At 30.9% G+C, this 21,768-nt stretch overlaps 1 protein-coding gene across 3 annotated transcripts in view; it reads right to left on the bottom strand.

Annotated features, from left to right (window-relative positions):
- Positions 1-11,933, bottom strand: part of LOC121118162 (solute carrier family 4 member 11) — a 74,656-nt gene extending 62,723 nt beyond the window's left edge. For all 3 annotated transcript variants that reach the window (XR_005864356.2, XR_005864355.2, XM_040712712.2), the window contains exon 1: positions 11,530-11,933. Coding sequence is in view for 1 of the 3 variants with exons in the window: in XM_040712712.2 (XP_040568646.1) it covers positions 11,530-11,722 (193 nt within the window). In the remaining 2 variants the exon portion in view is untranslated. The remainder of the gene's footprint in view (positions 1-11,529) is intronic.
- Positions 11,934-21,768: the final 9,835 nt, after the last annotated feature.

The raw sequence follows: 21,768 nt of genomic DNA, 5'->3' as shown, positions 1-21,768 counted from the left end.
AAAAGGAGAAAATCCAAATTTATTTCTTGACCTCTTTTTGTTTATGACGCCAAGTTTTTTCAATATTACACATTCCAAATTTATTGGCATGGGGTTTCTGTGACGTCTGCTGGAATAAAATATTTCATGTATTTTCCTTATGATAGTCTCTACCTTAAAAGTTCTAAGAAGATCTGTATCTGTGGCCATTACCCATTCTATTTTTAAGCTCTTGACTTATAAATTGTATTTTGTTTTGTTCAGACATTCGTACTAAAGGATAAATCCTATCAAAATCGTAGATAATGTGTATTGACGTTTTGGGTTTCTCACTACAGAATATGCAATTTATAGCCTCATCTAAATTATTCGACTTATTAGTATATATTGATGAGGTAGCGATTCTGTAATGAAGCTATTTTTGCTTAGAGGAAGTAAACAATTTATAAAAAGTGTTTTTGAATCAATGTCTGACCTCAGGGGACCTAGGTTAACCAGCCATTTGGTCACTAGTTTTTCCTGTGAGTTCTGTCCCCAACCAAGTAGTTCCTTCATTAAATCTCAATTTTTAAATTACTCCAGAGCTTTAAAATAAGGAGTTGATAGTCCAAACAAAACGAATAGTATATGTGTGTTTCATCACATGTGAGCTTGTCTTTAGGTGGGGCATAATTTTTAGAAGCCTTACTTCTTGTATATTATAAAGCTTGAGTTCTACAGCAGTGGTAATATTGAGGACCTATTAGTATTCATTCGTTCAAACTAGTTTCTGAGATCACTTTCTCGTCATGCCCTAGGATACTGTTAACCTATAAAAAGGTTTTTACCACTCTTAAAGTATTTTTTAACGAGCAGAAATATGGACATAGGTTTAGCAAAACATGCAAATTATAGTAGTCTATCCTCTTTTTTGCCAAATATCTCTAAATATTAGTAAAAAAAACTATAACATATTTTCGATTGCAAATTTATTTAGCTAAATTTATTGTACATTTTTTTTGTTGAAACACGTGGGGCATATATGGTATATAGGTAAAAAAGCTCTTTTGAAAAAAATCGTAAAATGTCAAAAGTTTGGAGCCATTGAGTTACCTCTGAACATTTTTTATGCCAGTTCCAAATTAATTTACAATGTTTTTATATTAGAAGAAAAAAATTTCAACTCTCAGAGCTCAAAATTTATCGAATTTAAAATAAGCTCCACAATATTGTAGCATGCTCACTGCAGAGCTCTAATAAAACAGTTGCGACAACTGGTAGGGTGCATGAGGTCTGCTGTCGTTAATTTTTGCCCAACATATGATTTTTTTTTAAATAAAAATTTACTTATTCAAAATTACATACAAGAATTTGAATAGGAGTGTAATTCATATGCATTTACTTAGTGTTAGGAGCTCTTTCGAGGCATGAGCTACAGGATTGTCTCTTTTTACCTTTTCTAAAAAGTAGAAAAAATATTTGTTTTTTTTTTCACAAACTCGGAGGAAAAGTGACGATATTTGGTACAAATTATAATTTCAAATAGTTGCACAATGGATGAAAGTAAAATGATGGGGAAGTGCAGATATATGTGATACGGTCAAACCAGGCAACAACGTAAGTATCAGGTATAAGGGAGAGGAATCTAACACAAATTCAATTTTGTATTTAGCAATATATTATCTGACATAGCCAGGAATTACTCCATATTCGACCCTCAATTCTATTCTGAGTACCACAAGACATAACAATTATAAATCTTCAATAAACTTTAAGTGTTACTTTTTCTTAGAAGTGCTCTCTTCAAGAATAAGAGAATAATGATATCAGCTATTTAAAATAAAAAAAAGATATTCAGATTGCCAAAAAAGCCTCGCACACCTTCTAAGTCATATTTCACACAGCTCTATAATTATAATTGTTAAAACCATGTCTTATCAAGGTAGAGCTAGTAAAAAAAATCAATGGAAAAAGGTAGTAGAGATGGTCTATATACTAATGTATCCTTACAAGCCATATAAAAAAAGGATATAAATCATGTAACAGACAACAAACAAATGCTTTTACGTATATTTTTATTTATCAACCTATTAGTGTAGAATTATCACACACAATAAATTGGTAGTTGATGTTTCACGAAACCTCTCTCCGATAAATACTCAGATTATTATAACTCATTTATACATAGCTTTATGATGATAGGGTAAGTACAAATGGGCCCTCTATCTAAAATGCAACACTTTTTCAAATAGCACAGCTTTATTGTAATATTTAGATGTTTAACCCAAATAACTGATTGAAAATAATTGTCTGAAGAAACTGTAAATAAAAAAATAAGCAAAGTTAACCCAGAAATACGAGGTTCATAATCGGAAACATGGAGCAACGCGGAGCTGCAATTCTGAATATATCTGAATTCCTCGAAAGTCACCATCAGAGATAAATAAAGTGCTGGACTGTAACTGCTCTGCTGTAATAATTGGTGTATTCAATTAAAAGGATTATTGAAGACAGAAAGGTAAGGTGACCCAATGACATCGCTCTTGAATTTGATAGTGGCCAGACTACCATGAACCACTTGGTGCAGCAAGTCTTAAGCCTTAATGCCTACAAGAAAACTTTTTTTTAGGGTTTGAAGCCTACGGAACGAGTAAAATGTGTGACACGGTGCAAAATCCTTCTCAACAAGATTGAACACTGACACTCTTGGCTTTCCCACAGCCCTAGCTGTTCCCCATGAAATTGGTTATTTTTGGAAACCTCAATGGGAAGCTATTGAGAGTCCAATACACACAAAAAAAGACCAACTGAAGACTTCTACAATCTCTGCTTGAGCCAACCTAGAGCCAATCTTTGTAAAGAACTGCTGTACAAAGTTTTGCACCAAGCTGGAACTTTTCACTAAGCCAAAAGACTGAAAATGTAAATATGGTGTTTTTGATTGTATTTACGAATTAAATTTTCCAAATGGGATGATAATTTTGAAGTATAACAATTTTCGTAATTTTCAAAAAGTGTTCCATTATAGACAGAGAGTGTGTATAAGATGTATTTAGTGTTGTATCCGTCCTTATTTAGAAACAAACACGGCAGTTCCTTCCAGTTGAGTGTTTGTTTGGTCCAGTATAGTTCTAAAACTTAGTAAGTTCTATCTCTGAAGACGTTAGTCAAATTCATTTTTCCTTCTTTTAATCAGCTATGTATTGGGATACCTAAACATCGACAATCTTAAGAACCTGTCCTATAATTGGATTGAACTGGACCAACACAACACTATACCTGAGGATACAGAACATAACAAGATACCCTGCAGGTAAATTCTAGTCTTGGGGTTTGGTCTAGAAATCCGAAATATTTCAGTACTTTAATAAAGTTCGGTTTGAACTGTTCTCTTAGAAAAATTCGGTCTAGATCGGTCCTAATATAAAATTCACTCTGGATCAGTTTTATTTTTTCGATAGATTAATGGTTGATGACGTCATTTGTGTTTCAAAATTTTAAACATAGGCAAAATAATGTCTATATATAAAAATATGTATAAATCATGTTGGTACAACTTATAAATCAAGAAAGGGAAGGAAATGTAGCGAATAAAATAATCTAAATATATTTATATCGAAACAAAAAAAAGAAGTCCACGATGACAAAATGATTAAATTCCGGTATACAGTATAAAATGACATTACGGACCAAAATACCGGTCCAAATATGTCTAGAGAAAATCAAATATGCTCCAACACAAAAAAAAAAAAAAACAATTTTGAACCGAGTTTCACAACTATATTTTTTGGAAAGTACTCGGTTTTATTCGTATATTTGTCATATATCTATCACTTTTTGTTGTATGAATAACTATTTCACAGCATGACATCACTAACTCAAAAATATACAATGTATTTTGTTATCAGCTGTCGATGTTTCCACTTTTTTTCTCGTAATTAGTATTCTACATTGTGATTAGTTGAAGATGAATGTGTATCTACTGAATCCGTAAAGATTTTCTTGGAATAATGTTAAAATTGGAAGAAATTGGCTTACAACAAACTTATTTTTAGTCTTTTTCTGTTTCTTTCAGAGTAGAAGTTTCCTAATGCAATAAAGTTGTACGTGTTGTACAACTTAGAGGTGAGGATTGATTTTCATTATGTCTTGAAAACTCATTTTTTCTTCTCAATTATTTTAGAAATTATTGAAAATTTTTATTCCATGTTATTTGATAGCATTGTCCATGTGGCAACGTTTTTAAAAGGATGCTATAGTTTTTATATTCAAATTAAAAAAAAATCGCTTTCTCCAGGAAATATCAATCTGTTTTCGTGAACTAAGCTTGACAGATCTTCTCCTCAAGACAATTAAATTTTTAAAAACACATGTTCAGGTTAAATATTATGATATATAAAGAACTGATAATACCCCCTTAGGATGAAATTAAACGTCGCCCTTGTGGATATAAACCCAAAACAGGGCAATATTATTGGCTTAAATATGAATAACTTGTTGGATATTTAAAAAAAGAAGAAAAAATTATTGTATTATCTATATTACAAATCTCATCAAAATTCTTCAAATAAAATTATTCGTATCATTTTTGGATTGCAACTTGTACAAGACCAATAAATATGAGGCTTCTTATTTATCATTCTATGTAGAATGTAGACAAAAAATGATTGAGCCCATTGGATTGGCTTCCCATCTATTTCTTCCCCTCACTCGCTCAAAAAAGAAAGAAAGAGAACTTTAATCGATTCATACAAAATAGTTATTTTCATAGCTCTTAATTTTTAATTAATTTTAATTATTTGGAAATTTCTATTCATTCTTTTAAAAACACATTGATATATTTGATGATACATCAAAATGAGGCCTATCAATATAAATTCAATTCCATTACTATCAACAAATTAATCCTTTGACAGCGCCACATGTATCACTTGAAGCAGGAAAAGTTCATTATTACACTAAAATAATTAGAAATATACATATTTTATTTAAAACGTGTCATATAAGTCTATTAAATCAAATAAAGATTCCATGCTATAGTTAATTTTTTTGGAGTATCTAAACTTTGTTTATAACTTCAATGTGGTCTATTTGTCTTAGATCCAGAGGTGTGACAAGGCATGAACTTCCAGAAGGACTATAATTGGTATTTAGCCTACATCATATTATTTTGCAAATATAGTTCTATAGATACATAGTGATGAAAACCAGTTGCATTTTGTAGCAATTTTTTAAATTGGCGAACTGAAGAGTAAATTTTCTTTTTATAAACTTTAGAATTGGAAATTTAATACCTTAAGAGCGAACCTCCTTTAGCCTCAATTAGCGCTATAGTAACACCAATACACAAAATTACTAAAGCAACACATTTTAAATAAGTAAACTGAAATATTCATTTACTTGATTCCCCAATAGATAACTTTGGTGTTTTTAGTTGTTTTCTTACAAGAGATTGGATAATAATCAGGTCTATTTTTTATGTCTTTTGTATAGCAACTAAATACAAAATATCATTGATATACATATACGAAATCAGATTAAACGTTGATAGTTGATGAGTACACTTATGATTTTTGGGCAATTTTTTGGCAAAAAAGAGCGCTAAAATTTTGAAAAATGATCATTCAAAATAAAAAAATTGAGCAATTTGCATATGAAGAAAAATAAAGGTTTATTAGAACTATATAAAGTAATTAGTGTTCTTTGTTATTTATCATAATCTATTCCTAAATTTTGTTCAATCAGTATAGGTTGTTTTAAACGTACTAAAAAACGTCCACATTAGTAGTTGAATGAAATTTGAAGCTGACAAAATCTTCTGGAGTCTTGTTAGATGGAGGCATCTCATCATCACCATCACATCCAACCATTTGCATAAATTAGATACCAGAATTGAGCAATTTGGTACAAAAGTATTTATCTTATGTTGCAAGATTCTATGGAGATTTTTGAACAGTCCATTTTGCGCTAAATTTATCCTTCCTCTAATTGGATGTTGTCGGCTCACTCACATATCCAATCATGTAATCATAACTATTATTTCATCATATACATATTTTACCTTCAAAAATAATCAAATAATCCTCAAAAGCTGTTGTATAATCCAACTAGAACCCAAACTTTCGATATTTATTTCACGCCAATTTAAAAAAGATGAACAATTTTTAGAAAAAAAAGGGGGAAATGATCAATTTTGACACAAAGAAAAGAGTAAAATGAGCAGTTTTTTTAAAACAAGTCAAAATCAGCCATTTGTGAGGAATTGATCGATTGTTACAAAATCCTAAGTCCATAAATAACCCTAAGGACTTGTTGGGAACTTATAATTAAAAGTTTTTGTTGCACTTTGATTAAAATTAAGGATCGACCTCAGAGTAAATCCAGTCTATATCCTTGTTTATTTCCATCTCTCCCCCCGTTTACGGCTTCTTGCAGCTGGTCTAATAAAGCTTTATGACAGATAATCTGCTCAGAATTAGCATCACAGGGGTTTAAATTTATAATTACTCCTTAAACATTTCGTGTCGACTGTGTGCATAGGTGGATTTTGAAATTTAATAGAAAGTGGCAAAGAGTTTGAAATTTGTCTGACGCAATTTTTTCTATGACAATATTCCTAGTGGTCTTTTTACCTTTTTCTACAATTATATATATTTTCTTCTTTTTCAATTAATGTAATTAGTTTTTTTCTTTTAATCTATTTGAAATTTAAAAATAATTTCCCTTTCAAATTTGGACTTAAACTAGTCCCTTACATGCAATTTTTTTGTTCCTCTTCGTTACATACTACGAATTGATGCATATAGCAAAAAATAAAAAAAATAAAAGGAAGATTATTTCGTCAAAATATCAAAATTTGTTGTGAAATTCTTGTACTTTCTTCCTCTTCATTAATAGATGTAAAGTATAAATAGTATTTATTTTTAAGACCTTGACATAATTGCTTCAAAAATACCCCATGTATTTATTTATGTATGTATTTTTAAATTCATAGTCATAAGTCATCTCCCATTTTCTTTTTTCTTTTTTGCAGTAATTTATTTCTTAAAAAGAAATATATGAAAAGGTAATAAAATATGTTTTTATATATTTAAAAAAAAAAAATTATATATATATATATATATAAAATCAGGGAATGGCCATAAGGTAAAATTTTATGACAAAATATTATTTTATTTATATTAATTCTTTATAATACAAATGGACAATTATATTCGAAAGCATATTTTTTTAATAAAAAAATTAAGAAAAGGTTTTTCATATTTTGAGTTGAGGCCATGAGGGTATTAAAATAGTGGTGGATTGAGTATCTAAAAAACAGCTCATTCAAATATAAGTTGGGGACGGAGGAGGAGAAAAAAGCTGTGGTATTAATATTCATCTAAGTGATGTACCCAATGTCGATAACTTTAGAAATTTGCTGATCTAGATGTGAATAATATTATATGTATAAGTCTACTTGACATAATGATTCCACTTGGACCGTTTTTGGAGGGACAAATGGGACAAGTGCACCAGGCCCCCTTCATGGCTGCCTCCAAGCTGGATAATTGTTTTATATTTAATGTTGTAAATATACGTGAAAAGATACATTTTTATGCCTATAAAAATGTGGAAAAGATGCAATTTCTACACTTCAAGTCATATAAAAAAATGAATATTTTATATTTTCCCAACAAACATCATAAACCTAAAAAGATACATAATTGATAAAAAAAGTTATTAAAAGGCATGGACTTTAAAGAAAATGGTCATTTGCTTGTGATATCATTCTATTTCTATAAGAACTTTAAAAAATTGATCTAATTATTATTAATATCCAGGATTCTAAGAATCTTCTATAAATTAAATCTTTTGAACTAGTTTGCAGGTTTTTTTACGTATAGACTAAATCATGGGCCTGCTGCACATTCCTTGCCCCTGCTTACAGTCAGAGGTTTTAGCTGGTTTGTATGTTTATCTACATTTTATTTTAGATTTTGCATATATATATAAAGTTTGGTTTTTAAATAAACAATGTTCAGCAGTGTTTATTTTAAGCATTTTGTTCGTTATGCTCAAAAGTAGGGAATTTTAGAAAAAGTGAAATTAAATCATTATAGATTTTGAGAGAAAACAATGCAAAAATAAAATGGTATGGATAATAAATATAATTTAATAAATTTTTTATTGGGGCGCACATTTTTTTTGGCCAGGCCTTTCTCGCGCTAAAATCGATCATGTGTATCAAATATATAAACTGGGATATACGGATGTGAATACAAGTATTTCTAAACTGCTTCGCGAGTGCGAGTACACTGGATACATCAGTAATATATTTATATGTTCTGATGGCTTTCATATATCAGATTTTGTCTCTTGACCTTTGTTTCACATTGCAAAATACTTTCTGCGTATATGAGCGTACACACATACGTATATTATTTAGTTAGTTAGATATATATGTAGATGCCAGGATATATTTTTAATTACGAGAAACGCACATTACGACTAATCTATACATTTTAAAAAGTAATAAGAATGAATTTTCTAATGAGTAATTAATATGGACAGATTTTTTCTTCCTCTTCTTTAACACTAGAACAACAGAGGTTGCTGATATCAAAAAATGAACACGTCTGTTTTTTAGTAATGTATTTTAATAAACAAAATTATTCTAAATTAAGTAAACTTAATAATAATTGTTTAATATTAAAAGCTGCCAAAATCGTCTGAGGTCCTACTTTTTTGATGAAAATAGACAAAAAAAATTAGAAGGATCAGGTCCAAGTGATGAATGCGATCCCTGTCCAGTTCAAATGTACATTGTGCCATCAATGAAGACCTACGGTGCCATAGCCATACACATTGCAAGGTACAGGTTCTATACCCGTCCAACGGGGAGAAAAGGGTAATTCGAACCATGGCTTTGATAAAGCTAAAACAGATACCTCCTGTGTATGATCTTGCCTGGTTCGTCTCAGATGAGAAACATTTCTGTCAAGTCCAGAAGTATAACTAAAGGAAAAATAGTCTTTATAACGTCCCAAGGATGATGAAAGCCAAGTACCCACTGCAAGTTATGGTTCTTGGCGTTGTTAGCAGTGAAGGCCACATTTTGACGCTCTTCATCTTCAAACAGGGTCTGAAGATCTCCACCAAGGTCTACATTAGTGGTTTGCACACTGTATTTCCCTGTATCCCCAAAATCATGAAAGATGGACCTTTTTTTGCAACAAGACGGACACCCTGCCACATAAGCAGAAAAAACCTCCATTTTCTTTATTCCCAGAGTGTGATGTACGCCCCACAAGAAGATGTGAACGTTTTGTCCTAGCTCACGATCATTTAGATATAGCACCCTTTAGTACCTACATGCCAACGCATAATATCATCGTCGTTTTTGTGTTACAGAAATGGATAAATATATGTATGTAAAGACTATTATTAACTTATTGACAAAGTCAAGGTTTGGAATAAAATTATTATTCCAAAGATTCTAGATCTGCTAATATTCATTCCGTAAAACGATGGCGCCTGTCAAAAAATAGTTAGTATACGGGATGACTTCTTCTGAAGGAAAATAATACTGTTGATATCAAAATGTAGAATTGAGGCCTCCATTCACGATTGGGGCTTAGGATGCTTAAACACAGAATCCCTAGTGAAATTCATAAACTACTCGTGGTTTTCAAGGATGTTGAAAAGAGAGGACCTTTTGGTTCGAAAAATAAAAAAATAACTTCTTCATTCGCAGGATATCAGCTGGACGAAAGAACTTATATGGGTCAATTAGAAATTACAAAAAAAATAAAGACTTTTGACTCCTTCTGGTCCAAAATGGTGCACTCTTGGAATTCTGTTTTCCCGTCGGTTCTTCCTTTATTAGGGCCACACGAACCCCTAAATTATAATATAAGGATACATAGTGATGAAAAACTATACATATCATAAAGGGTAGGAAGTCCTCCTTGACTTTCTACAACTTCTTAGTGAGATGTTGTGCGATTAAGCAAAGACGTGACAAACATCGGGACTACCTGAAATTGGGGCCCTAAACGCCGGGTATTATTAATGTCTTGACTTTGAGCATCAGCATAGTCAGGAAGTTCTTTACAGGAAGAGTACAGGAGATTCACCCGAGGTATTAAATAAAAAAAACCATCTTGAGCAGTTAGGTATCTTCCCCGACCACCCTATTCTAAATAATGCGGGATGCATTCTTCAAAATCCCTTCACAAACTCGAAGCAACAGTAGTTTCGCTATAAAATAAGATATTGGGCTATGATTTAAAAATAATAATACCTCGAACCCACTGAAGAATTATTGTACATTGTGTAAATTGTAATAGAGTCCTTTTCCCATCTATAGTTGCCCATGGTTGGTCCCTTCCGTAAGGCAGCAGAAAATTTAGTTTTTTACGCTTTTGGAGTGCGACTGGATCATAATGATGAAGCAAAATTGTAAGAAAATATGAAGTTGGAGTGCATCATAACAGACTTCCTACTATTAATTTATGAGAAGTAGGTGTCCCACGCCACTCTTAGTAAACACATTAGAAAAACATATTAACATGATGCCCTTCTTTGATGCATATCGCTTGTTATATCATCTGATTAATTTTATAACATTTATTTTGAACACACGCGCTAGCCTTTACTTGCTTACCTGTAGTTTCTTACTTGTTACTTGTACTTTTTTATATCTCACATAGGAGTCTTTGAAGTTTTTAAGATAATGATGTATTAAATTATTATTGTTCTTCCACTTTTAATATAATTGGAATTATTCTATTCTTACTTTATAATTGTCAATTTATTATAGCTGTTTTTTATAAAGTTAAGGATGTACCTACATAAATGGTAATTATATACATATATAAAGATTACTTAAAGTTTTTTTAAAGGACATTTTATAGAGTTGCTTTGGTTTGATCTTGATAATGAGACTGAAATTAGGGAAAGATATTTCACGTGAAGATCAAAACTTTGAAAACCCAAGAACAAGAGTTTAAGGCATCGAGACCAAGTCGACAACAAAAGATAACAATGTGTCTAGTTGTTTTTTTAAATTAGAAAAAAAAATTCGCTTGCTCAATTTACGATCTCTCCTAGAGAAGGAAATCAACACAATATATTGGACGTCAAATACAATTTTAAGTTAGATGGAGTAATTATAATACTACCACTACCATGCTTTAAAAAAATTATTAATTTAGTTGTCTTGTGTTTATTCTTAAAAATGAATGCAACACCGATCATGAGAAATCAATACATACTGGTTTCAATTTACTTTTATTGTTGCAACATTTTTCTATAATCAATTGTATTTCCACCTCACAAAACTTCCTATTTTGAAAGGAAATATGTCATATCTGACTTTGTAGATCCCAAGGATAGTTGGACGTAACACAGAAATAAGTGGAAACAAACTCTAAATATGAGTTGTCAAATATCAGCATAAAATCAATATTGAATGTGTAAAATTATGTCAAGATTGGTTAAGATGAGATTTACGTAATAAGGACGCGACACAAAATATAGAATATGGGGATCAAAGTGATAAAACATTCAAATGAACACTCCACTTACCATAGTGCAAGTACCAAATCTTTCCAGCAAATCCTTCTGTATTACACCAACGAGAATGAGAGCCACTCTGCGCACCTCCAGGACGAATATGATGATTCTTTTTTAAACTACGTCGAGGTACATTTAGTGAAGCAGGCGAGGATGTTATCTCTTTGGCCTCACGGAAGGAGCTAAACCGTCGACGAATGCTCATAGTTTCGAATAATTTATATATATATATATATGTAGATTTCCCAATAATTTTTAAAAACAGGGGAAGAAAACTAATTTTTTTTTCTGTCAAAAATTTATATTGTGACTTTCACATATTTAGAGGGATTAATTTTGTGATAAATTGAGATGCTATTATTGTATGCTTTGTTGTACAACTGATGTGTCTTAACATGGAGCATATATAAAGGGGCATTTTTTTCCTTATAAATAAAAAGGAGGGAAGATGGTGAGGGGGGAAGGGAGGCACATTTCACGATCGCGCTCTCTAAAAGTGTGCGGAGGTTAAAGCGCTTTCTTTCTTTGCTTTTCCCCCCATATAGTGTATACGTTTTTCCAATTTTTATATTGACTATTTTTTAAAAAAAATATATATTTGATTTTAACTTCTTCATTCTTGAAAAATGTGATTTAGTGCTACAATTTTGTCATTTTTTTATTTTCAAGGTGAGATGGTTTATAAATATATATACATAAAGATGATTAGAATTGTTTAAAATATAACCTTCCGTTTTACAAAAATAAAAGAAACCAAAAAAAAATAGTAACTCTCACAATTTGATGATTATTGGGGAGAAGATTAGCGTAGCTGTCATGATTTTAGTAAACTAATTACAAGCAAATAAACGAACAAACCTTGCTACGTATTTAGTAAACACATAGACCACCGTGCATTGTGTCATGCGCAAATGGATACAAATTTACGGGAAAAGCTTTTGACAGCATTCATTGCTACAAGTATAGGTATAATTGCAGCATGTGAAGGAACTTTGTGCAATGAAAGGTAATGACCAGAACAAGCGAGTAAAGAAGGGTATCAGGATCTTCAAAGGGATAGGGACAATTCCAAAGTACCTTAAATGCATGAAGCCTACAGTTGGTACATATTTCAAGATGTTACGGAGTGCAATATGTAGTTAACATTTGTAGGCAAATAAGAAAAACAACAGCTAACATTAAAAATTGTTGACATTTAGGGATTAAAAGTATTTCAGACAAAACCTTTTGTTTTAATTTGCTCCTTTAATTTATTGAAAACCTCAATTTACATGCATTTTAGGAGCGTAGTTCCTGCTGTCAATTTTTATCTGTCTCTTAAGTACAAAACTCACGGGTGAGACAAGAATTACTCCGATGCCGACCTTCGATTCTACTCTGAGTTCCACGAGGCTTTACACATATATCCAGGGTTGTAATTCCTACATATTTTTTTGGGATACGATTTTGAGTTTTTTATTTTTATTTTCTAAAACCGTTATCATCATTATTTTATTATTGAAGAGAGAAAATATAAGTATAAAGTGTGGTCTCATCAATGACAGATAGTAACTCTGAGGAGGAAAAGAAAAAAAGACAAGGCTCTGTTTATTGGTTCAGCACCTTTAAAATAAAGGGGAACAGATGGGCCTCCTCTTTCAGTGCAAGTAGAGGAGGCCTATTCACAATTATAGAAAGCTTTGAATACAAGACCAGTGCCCAGGGTCAGCTGCAATGAACAAATCAATATCACAGAAGCGTAAGTCCTCGTTGAAATATAATTGAAGATTGACATTGGATTCATTCCTACCTATGTCATTGCCTGATACGAAATGGGACTTGTTTTTATTTCCTTCATATCACATTTTATTTCAGGTAATTGAATGAAATGTCATGGCTGCTAATCTGCTCTCCATGAAATATTCTTCAAATTGTCAGGGATATCTATTTTATTTAACATACCGAAGATGCTTAGAATTTACAAACTAATTGTGGACTTTAAAAATCGTGAGATGAGTGCTTAACTGTCGTAACTCAAATATTTACTTAACTGAATTAAGTGTAAATTTTTTCATTGTGAATAATGATGTTTTCGCAATTTTACAAAAAAATTAATTAAAAATAGATCTGAGAAATTCCTTTCAACACTATGAAATTTATCATTTTTTTTTAAATTAAGCTTCTTAGATGACATGTAGACAATACGACTATTGTAATAGGTCTCTTAATTTATTATTTTCATTAAAATAAATCTAGCTTTGACTTCTAACCTAGAGGGACTGAACCGTAGGAATAATATTTATTTTTAAGGATAAGTAAAAGGCCAGTGGGAAGGAGACAATATTCCAAATAATCCTGTATTTACTCGACATGGGTTATTTGTTTTAAGATTAGAAGACAAACTTATTCAACAAAATAGGTACTAATTATTTATTTTGCCCCAAAATAATTATTAAAAAAACAACGTGTCATAAAATACTTTTGTTACCTAAATTAATTCGACTTTAAACTAATTGATTTTGAAACGACTTAAATTAAATTCAAGTGATTTTAAAGGGGCTAGTATTAGAAACGGAGACATATTGGTTGCACATTCATAAGTCTCATTATATAATATATTTATAAAGATATCCCCCAAAAAATGAAAAAAAGAAGACATTTCAATCTTTTCTCAAAGACAATTGATAACATGAAGTAAAAATCTTCTTTGGAAATAGAACATTAATTTGCCTACTTTAAAAAGAGGTCTAGAACTTGTCTCTTTCTATGAAGACCAACATGCAGTGGGTATAAAATTGTCATGTATAATAGATGTACTTTCCTTCCAAAAATATGGCTTTAGTACTGAACATATATCTCGTGTATCATAAGTCCTGTTGGTTTACACAAGATACAATTAGAACCATAAGATTTTGCACTAAAAACATCTCAGTTTTGTGATTGTTTTACTCAGGTTTGTTTGAGGGGGTGTTAAAGATGGACACCAACAATGCAAAAATACACCATATTCTACAGTTTTTCTTCAAACAAGAGGAAAACACCAGCCAAGCGTCTGAGAATGTGAAAATTTTATGTGGTTCTAACACTATACCAGTCATTCACGCGTAATTTCGATTTTGCCGATTCTATTCTGGTAATTTTTATGTCAAAGGAGCACCACGCTCTGAAAGGTCATTTATTGAACTTGCAGATAGAATAATGAAAATCGTCAACTCCAACTTTCATATGAACACTATTTTAATTGCTAAAAACTGGAAAAATAAAATAAACAAAACCTTTCAAAATAAGGATTTAATGCTACTACACATAAATTATTAAATTTTAATTTTTGTTATAAATTTACTATTATAAATTGACATTAGAATCGTTGCATGCAGCACCTTTATGTCATAAAAATATTGACCTACCGATGACATACAAAAAAAAAGAATAAAAAAAATGGATTTCTTTTTGTATTTTTGAATTACTCTCAACAATAATATTGTTTTATATTTGCAATTTCAAAATTACTTGATACCATATACTCATACTGGAATTTGTGCAAAATATTGGTAGCGTGGCAACACAAATCTATATTTAAAATAATTTAATTTAGGATATTTATAATAGAGTAGATGTCTTAAATAGGTATTTTTCCACAGCTGAATAACAACTTAAATAGCTCAAAGACATATTAGATGTAAATCAGTGTTCATCAAACTTTTTAATCCCAGAGTGCATTAACCTTTAATTATTTTTTTTGTTAGAGGAAGGGGGTGGGGGGGGCTTAAAAAAGTAACTATCTAATGGAAACGTTCCATTGGTGTAATATAAGGTAAAATAAGTGATCTTTAAAAAAAAATGACTAGTTTATAAAATTGTTTTCCTTTTGAAACAGGGAACCGTTCCACGCTCCCTTTCACACAACATTGGACACTATCCAACAAAATCACACTTTTTTGAAGTAAAGTAACAACATATGCTCAATTTAGTAGAGTATGATACCCAAATTCAAAATATGGCCTTATTTTTTTTCTCTGAGCCTCATGGCCTTCAGAAAAAGGTAATTTATATATTTTTATTTTTGGCTATTTTTAAAGTTCAAAACTGTATCAAGCTATCTGTGTTGATGATAAGAATAAATTATTTTTGTACATGTTAAAGCTGAATGTTGAAAAAATTTAAAACCATTTTCAAAATGTCTGCATCATAATTATAACTCGAGTTATCTTTATTCAAAGTGGAAAATAGATGCTTTTTATTCAGAGATCCAAGAAAAATAAATTCAAAAAGTTTAAAAGTATCTCATTGGATCGCAGTATGAAATTTAATTTAAAAAACAAAAGCTTCCCCAAAAACGATTTATATTTTGAGATTAGGTAACATAATAATTTTTCAAGGATAAAACTCGTTTTTGAACTAATCTCATAAGAAAAGTCCATATATTTAGACTGTCCTAATTAGAAGGGGGAAAAATGGAAACAAAGAGAGAGGTAAGGCAGAGTGTAATAATTTTGAGAGTAGGAGCACCAATTCAGTAACGATGTTTATCAATGGAGCAGAGATCTTATGCGCTAAGGAATCCCCTTCAACGAAATCGCCTCTAAACTTCCCCTGGCCAGTAGGATTTGCTCTGATGACTCCCTTGAATGTCTGTATTTTGGAATCCCTCAATCCTAACAGGTCTACAACGAGTCATCTAGTATCTATAGAGCTATAACATTCCTGGATTTGCCTCCTTCTGTCACAATTATTCCCCCCGTTGTTTCTATCTCTTTTTTCCTGTTCTTCTTCCTTAGCTAGGGCTGTCTAAATATATCGACTTTTCTTATGAGATCAATTCAAAAATGAGTTTTATTCTAAAAATATTGTCGTGACCTTATCTCAAATTGACAACAATATAGAGCGTTCTGGGGGAGGTTCTTTTAGATACTTTTAAACTTTTTGAATATATTTGTCTTGAAGCTATGATTATCTGCATAAAAAACACCTATTTTCAACTTTAAACAATGATAACTCAATATATTAGCATGATACAGCCATTTAAAAAAGAGTTTTAGAATTTTTTTAACATTGAGATTTAAAATATATTTACAAAAACCAAGAACAAAAATGTTGTTTTTATTCTCTTAATACAGAAACTGAAATTTTATAACCAATTGCTCCATGGAGCACAATAAGTCTTATCACTGATATATATTTTTTCTTCAATGTATTCCTCTAAAAATACCATTAGATACATTAAAGATGATAAATTATTTGAAATAAGTTTAAAAATACTTAAAGTGAAAACATAATACGGAAATTCATAAATATTAGCATCTAAAACATTCATCGGAAGAATAGTCTAGTTTGCGTATTTCTAAAAAAAATTGGAATAATGAGATTGACTAAACTTTTCATTGTTTATAAACAACAGCATCATAAATATTATGCTACAAATTTTATAAACAGCGAGCTCCAAATTTTCAAATGACTTTATGATGCCCAGACTCCGATTTATCAATATCTCTAATTTGTTATCAGTTTGTGAGGAAGTTCTAAAATTTAAAACACAGTTTCTTACAATGCATTATTTCTACTTACAGTTTACAATAAGTTTACTAATCGAATTTGCTCAGTAAAAATCTAATACCATTTATAAAATTTGAATGCATAAAATGCACGAAAAAAGTTTCCCATTATTTCTAACTTAGACTTTATTAAAGTAATTTCTATTATAAGTTATCCTAGTTAGCCGAAATAGGTTGATGATAACGTCATCTATCATAAAATCATTGAAAAAACATTTTTTTAATGGGGGACGCTAAGATCATAGATATTGTTTAAATTTGGTATTCTGTGAAGAAATGTCTTGTGCATGCGATTCAAAATGGTGCATTTAAAAATATTGAGTATAACTAATTTCTTGAAACATTTTCTGAGCGCATCTTGGCAGTTTCTTTCTTTTTTTCACATTAATTTGGAACAATATTTTTATTTTGCAGTACACTCGTTACAAAAGTTGTGATATTTCTTTCATTATTAAAAAACTTGATTCAATTTTCTTTACAATACAAAAAAAAAAAATATCTAAATTGTGTTTACAGAATTGCACCCCAATGAAACAGCCATTTCTTGCCATTAAAATGGTAGCAAATTGGTCCAGTACAAGAGTGCGTTCATTTTGGTTTCATTTTATGTAACTAAGGATCCTTACGGACCCTTCAACACTAGATAAACTGCCCATTCAGCTCGCTATTGCTCATTTGTTCAAATCCAAATTCAATCAAATGCTTATTTTTCGGTCTATTTTTACTTTTTAGTCTATGATTAGATATACAAGTTGACATATTTATATTTGAATAATGCAGATTTTATAATAGAATTAAACGTTACCGAGGGAAAAAAAGATATTTCTTTTGCTTCATAACCACTTTCGGAAAAAAAATCCCAGTCGAAAACACATGTTTCGTTCAGTAAGTTAACCCTAGTGTACAATCAAGCTTGGTATTGCTTGAATGATGATAATCCATTGATCATCAATAATACTTCCAAGGATTAGGTGATAAAGTTCAATGAAAATAGTAACGAAATCTTGTTCTATGTATCTTTGTTTTTCTTGTGTACACCACAAAAGAACCCACATACTCTACAGAACTTCACGGAATGTATTCCTCTGACAATCTACATCGTAAGGGTACCTGTTTTGGTATTTGATATTTACATAAACTTGTGGTGCAGTTGGCGAGTCATCTTAGCATTTGTCATCCAACAGCATCACGTCCAGCTCAGTTCTCTGAGTATAACATGTAGAAGGTAAGGACTTTACTAAGAACTTTTCTTTTGCCAGCTCCATCTCTTTCTCTCACAATCACTCATTAAGCCAACTAGTTCTCTCTCTGATCGAATGATAAACCAGACTGATTTCTCACTCACTCCTTACACTCACCAACAGTCAAGGTAGGACTACCTCGTCAGTACAATGTACATGTATAAAACAAGTATTGAGTTCCTTAACTCAGAAGCTTAGCATGTTTCCTTATCATACTATCCGTTAACCTATAATAAAGGACTCAAGAAAAAGAATGGACACTCAGTTGAAGAAGAGCTTGTTTTTTCCTTCTACTTACTGACTGGTTTGAAATTGTCAGCCGCAATAAGGTCTATTTTAAAGGTCTTAATGTCAATTTATGTACTACTTTATGGGCATAATTGATTATTATCTATCATAATTAACTAATAATTCTTACTCATTACAATATATTTTTCACAATAGTAAAGTATAGTTTAGTGTATTGTAATAATAGATCCACTATGAGTACAAAGTGTTCAGGTTCTTCACCAATGAAAATGCTTTTCTAAAAGAGATCAATAGAAAGAAGCAGTAGATCAATGCCATTAAACGTGCTAATTGAACTCCTGCCAAAAACACAAGAGTTTACCAAGTAATATGATCAACTATATTGTGAGGGATGTAAAAATTATATTATTGGGTTGTTTTATTAGGACGTCACTAGGCTGGATTTTATTTTTGATCGATGTTTTATATTCCTATAAGTATTTTTCATGTTAATTAATTTTTACGAGTGCAAAATAGATTGAATAGTAAGAAAAATAATATATAACTAAAAAAGACGTATTTATTATAATCGTTCAACTATGTTTATCATGTAATTGATTAAGTTTTATTTTGGTTTTTTTTATCCAGTTCACTAAATGCGTTATAAAAAGGACAAGGGGGGTAACAAAAAGGTTATAGAAAATTAACAAATTTTGTTTGTTGGATATTTCCTCCTTAACACTAAAAGGACCATATTATTTTCTGACAAATTTTAAACTTTATTTAATTTTTTTCCAGTATTAAATGGCGTCAATTATAATGTCACTGGGATAAATAGCCAATTTGAGAATAGATGATAAAAACATTCACTCTAAGTGGCACATATATGTAGGAATTAGTAGATTAGGGTAGGAAATTAAATTATATTACATATTATGATATTTGTTTCTTGTCGACAACTTCCACAGAAGTATAGTAAATATACAAATTAGTGGAGTGAGACGAAGCTGAGTTCTACTGTTAGAAATTGCAATGTAAACAAAATCCAATATCCTATGTATACCAGTTTTATTTTTGTTTAAAATAATTGAGTGAGCGATCAGAAATGGAATAGTACGCTACTACTCAAGCTGTAAAATTTTTGTTCAACATGTCATTTCTGATTATATTTACATTTTTTTTAAATTGAACATATACGTTCCAATAGTATTTTAAAGATTAAGAATAAAGAAATAATGATAACAGTTTTAGAAAAGGAAAAAAAACACAACACTGTTCAAGTTTCCAACAGCACCAAAACTTGCAAAGAATGCTAAGGATTTATAGCCTGGAGATGTGCTCTTCGTTTCTTTTATGGTATGACGTACAGAATGATTACGACACAGCTCTTGCTCAATTGTTATTTCTTAGATCAAGTAGCAACACTCAAAAATGAAGAACGGGTATACAGGAAGAGCAAGCTATCTATACCGTCAAGTTGGGCGCTCTCTTGGATGAACGCAGCCACATAGGTAGCTGATTTTCATTTCTTAGATAGCTGGTTCAAACTTGCATCAGTTGGAAAAAATGAGATAAATTGATAAATTCGCCGTTCCAAATCATTAGAAAAGCACAGAACCCTCCATGGAATCCGTGCCGGGAGCACAACCTGGACGTGGTAGAGATGAAGATGAAGCCCTGGATATGCATGGTTGCCAATGGCTGATCTTACATGGGAAACAAGACTTGGCTTCCTGCCTCAATTTGAAAAAAAAGTATCAAATGGCTCCAATACAAATTTGACATCTCATCTCCCGGACTTTTGGACTCAAAACTCACAAGATCTTGATCCAATTGATTTTTTTGTTTAGGCCGCAATAGAACGACAAACCAACCAAACCCCTGCTACACCAAAGACAAACTTGTCCGTCGGATCAAGAAGGAATTACAGGATTTACTTAGGGGGTACAGTGGCAGAGGCCTGATCGCACTTTTGGTCACGTAAGAGACTGTAATTGAGGCTGGAGGTGATTTTATTAAATAATTGGCAAACGTGTTATCTAAGAAAATTCTAAAAATACTTGCATAAATATAATATAATCCATATGTAATATTAAATAATTCTTAGTGATTTTAGTTTAGGGTTTCAATATGATATAATTTTGTGTTCTTATATTAAAAACATTCATTTTTTATTTTGGATAAAAATGTATAAAAAATATTGTTTACTTAATGCGAATTTTGTGAATCAATTTAAAACCCGTAGTTTGCCTGTAGTATAAATTAATATCTACAATATTATAATTTTGTAGCAACCTTTCTACGCCTCAGTTCTCACAGTGGAATAAAGAAGAACCGAAGAAAATCAAAAGGAAAAATATAGGAACATAACATTTATTTAAATTCAGTAAATCTCAATTCAAAATTGCTTAACATACGAGTACATACTAAATAAGACAATATTAAGATAAATATAGAATTACAAATAATCCAATTTAAAATTCATGAGCATACTGAAAAGTATTTGTGATAAAATGTAGATTCAAACTCTAGGGGTATCTAATATCCAACTGAACTAACTGAGGTTTAAAAAGAGTGATTTAAAGGAACGAATCGTTAGAAATCTTAACATAGGACAGAATTATAATCAACTTTATTTTTATTGAAAAATATAACTTCTATTAATGCTCCAAATTTATTTGTTTAACTTCAGGTCATCAAAATTAAGAAACAATTTTGCAATGTTCAACGAAAACAAATTTAATGAAAGACTGTTTGTAGGACCGCAAGAACTTTTTCAGACCACTGTTAAGTATGATAACTTTTGGAGGGAAATGACTCGCTCACGGAATTCTTCTATTGAAATAGTCCTCCCTTTCTTGGCTTTGGATGAACCATTAAAATATAATCCCAGGTTTATACAATGTATATCATATTTTTCAACATGTAGCTTACTTCTCTTGGCAACTGCGTAAACAATCCGTGATGAGGTGCTCCTGGACGTTTTTACAACTTAACATAACTGATAAGATTATAAAAATATTTTATTTTTACTTTCTATATCTTCCAATTCCTTTTTATATTGGAGACAGTACCATTGAAGTAAGTTTTTACTTCTATCAATTAAAGCCTTATAAAGGAAACTCCATCAAACTTAGTCAAGGGGAGGCTCCAACGTCTTGGATCCCTTGCCAATAAAAATGTTGTCAAAGGCTCCAGCAAACTTTTTGGAACCCCTTTACAAGTCAATAGGAGATATTATTTTGCTACAG

The sequence above is a fragment of the Lepeophtheirus salmonis genome, chromosome 5 (genome assembly GCF_016086655.4).
Source record: "Lepeophtheirus salmonis chromosome 5, UVic_Lsal_1.4, whole genome shotgun sequence".
NCBI classification, from domain to species: domain Eukaryota; kingdom Metazoa; phylum Arthropoda; class Copepoda; order Siphonostomatoida; family Caligidae; genus Lepeophtheirus; species Lepeophtheirus salmonis.
This window is presented reverse-complemented; position numbering and strand designations above follow the sequence as displayed.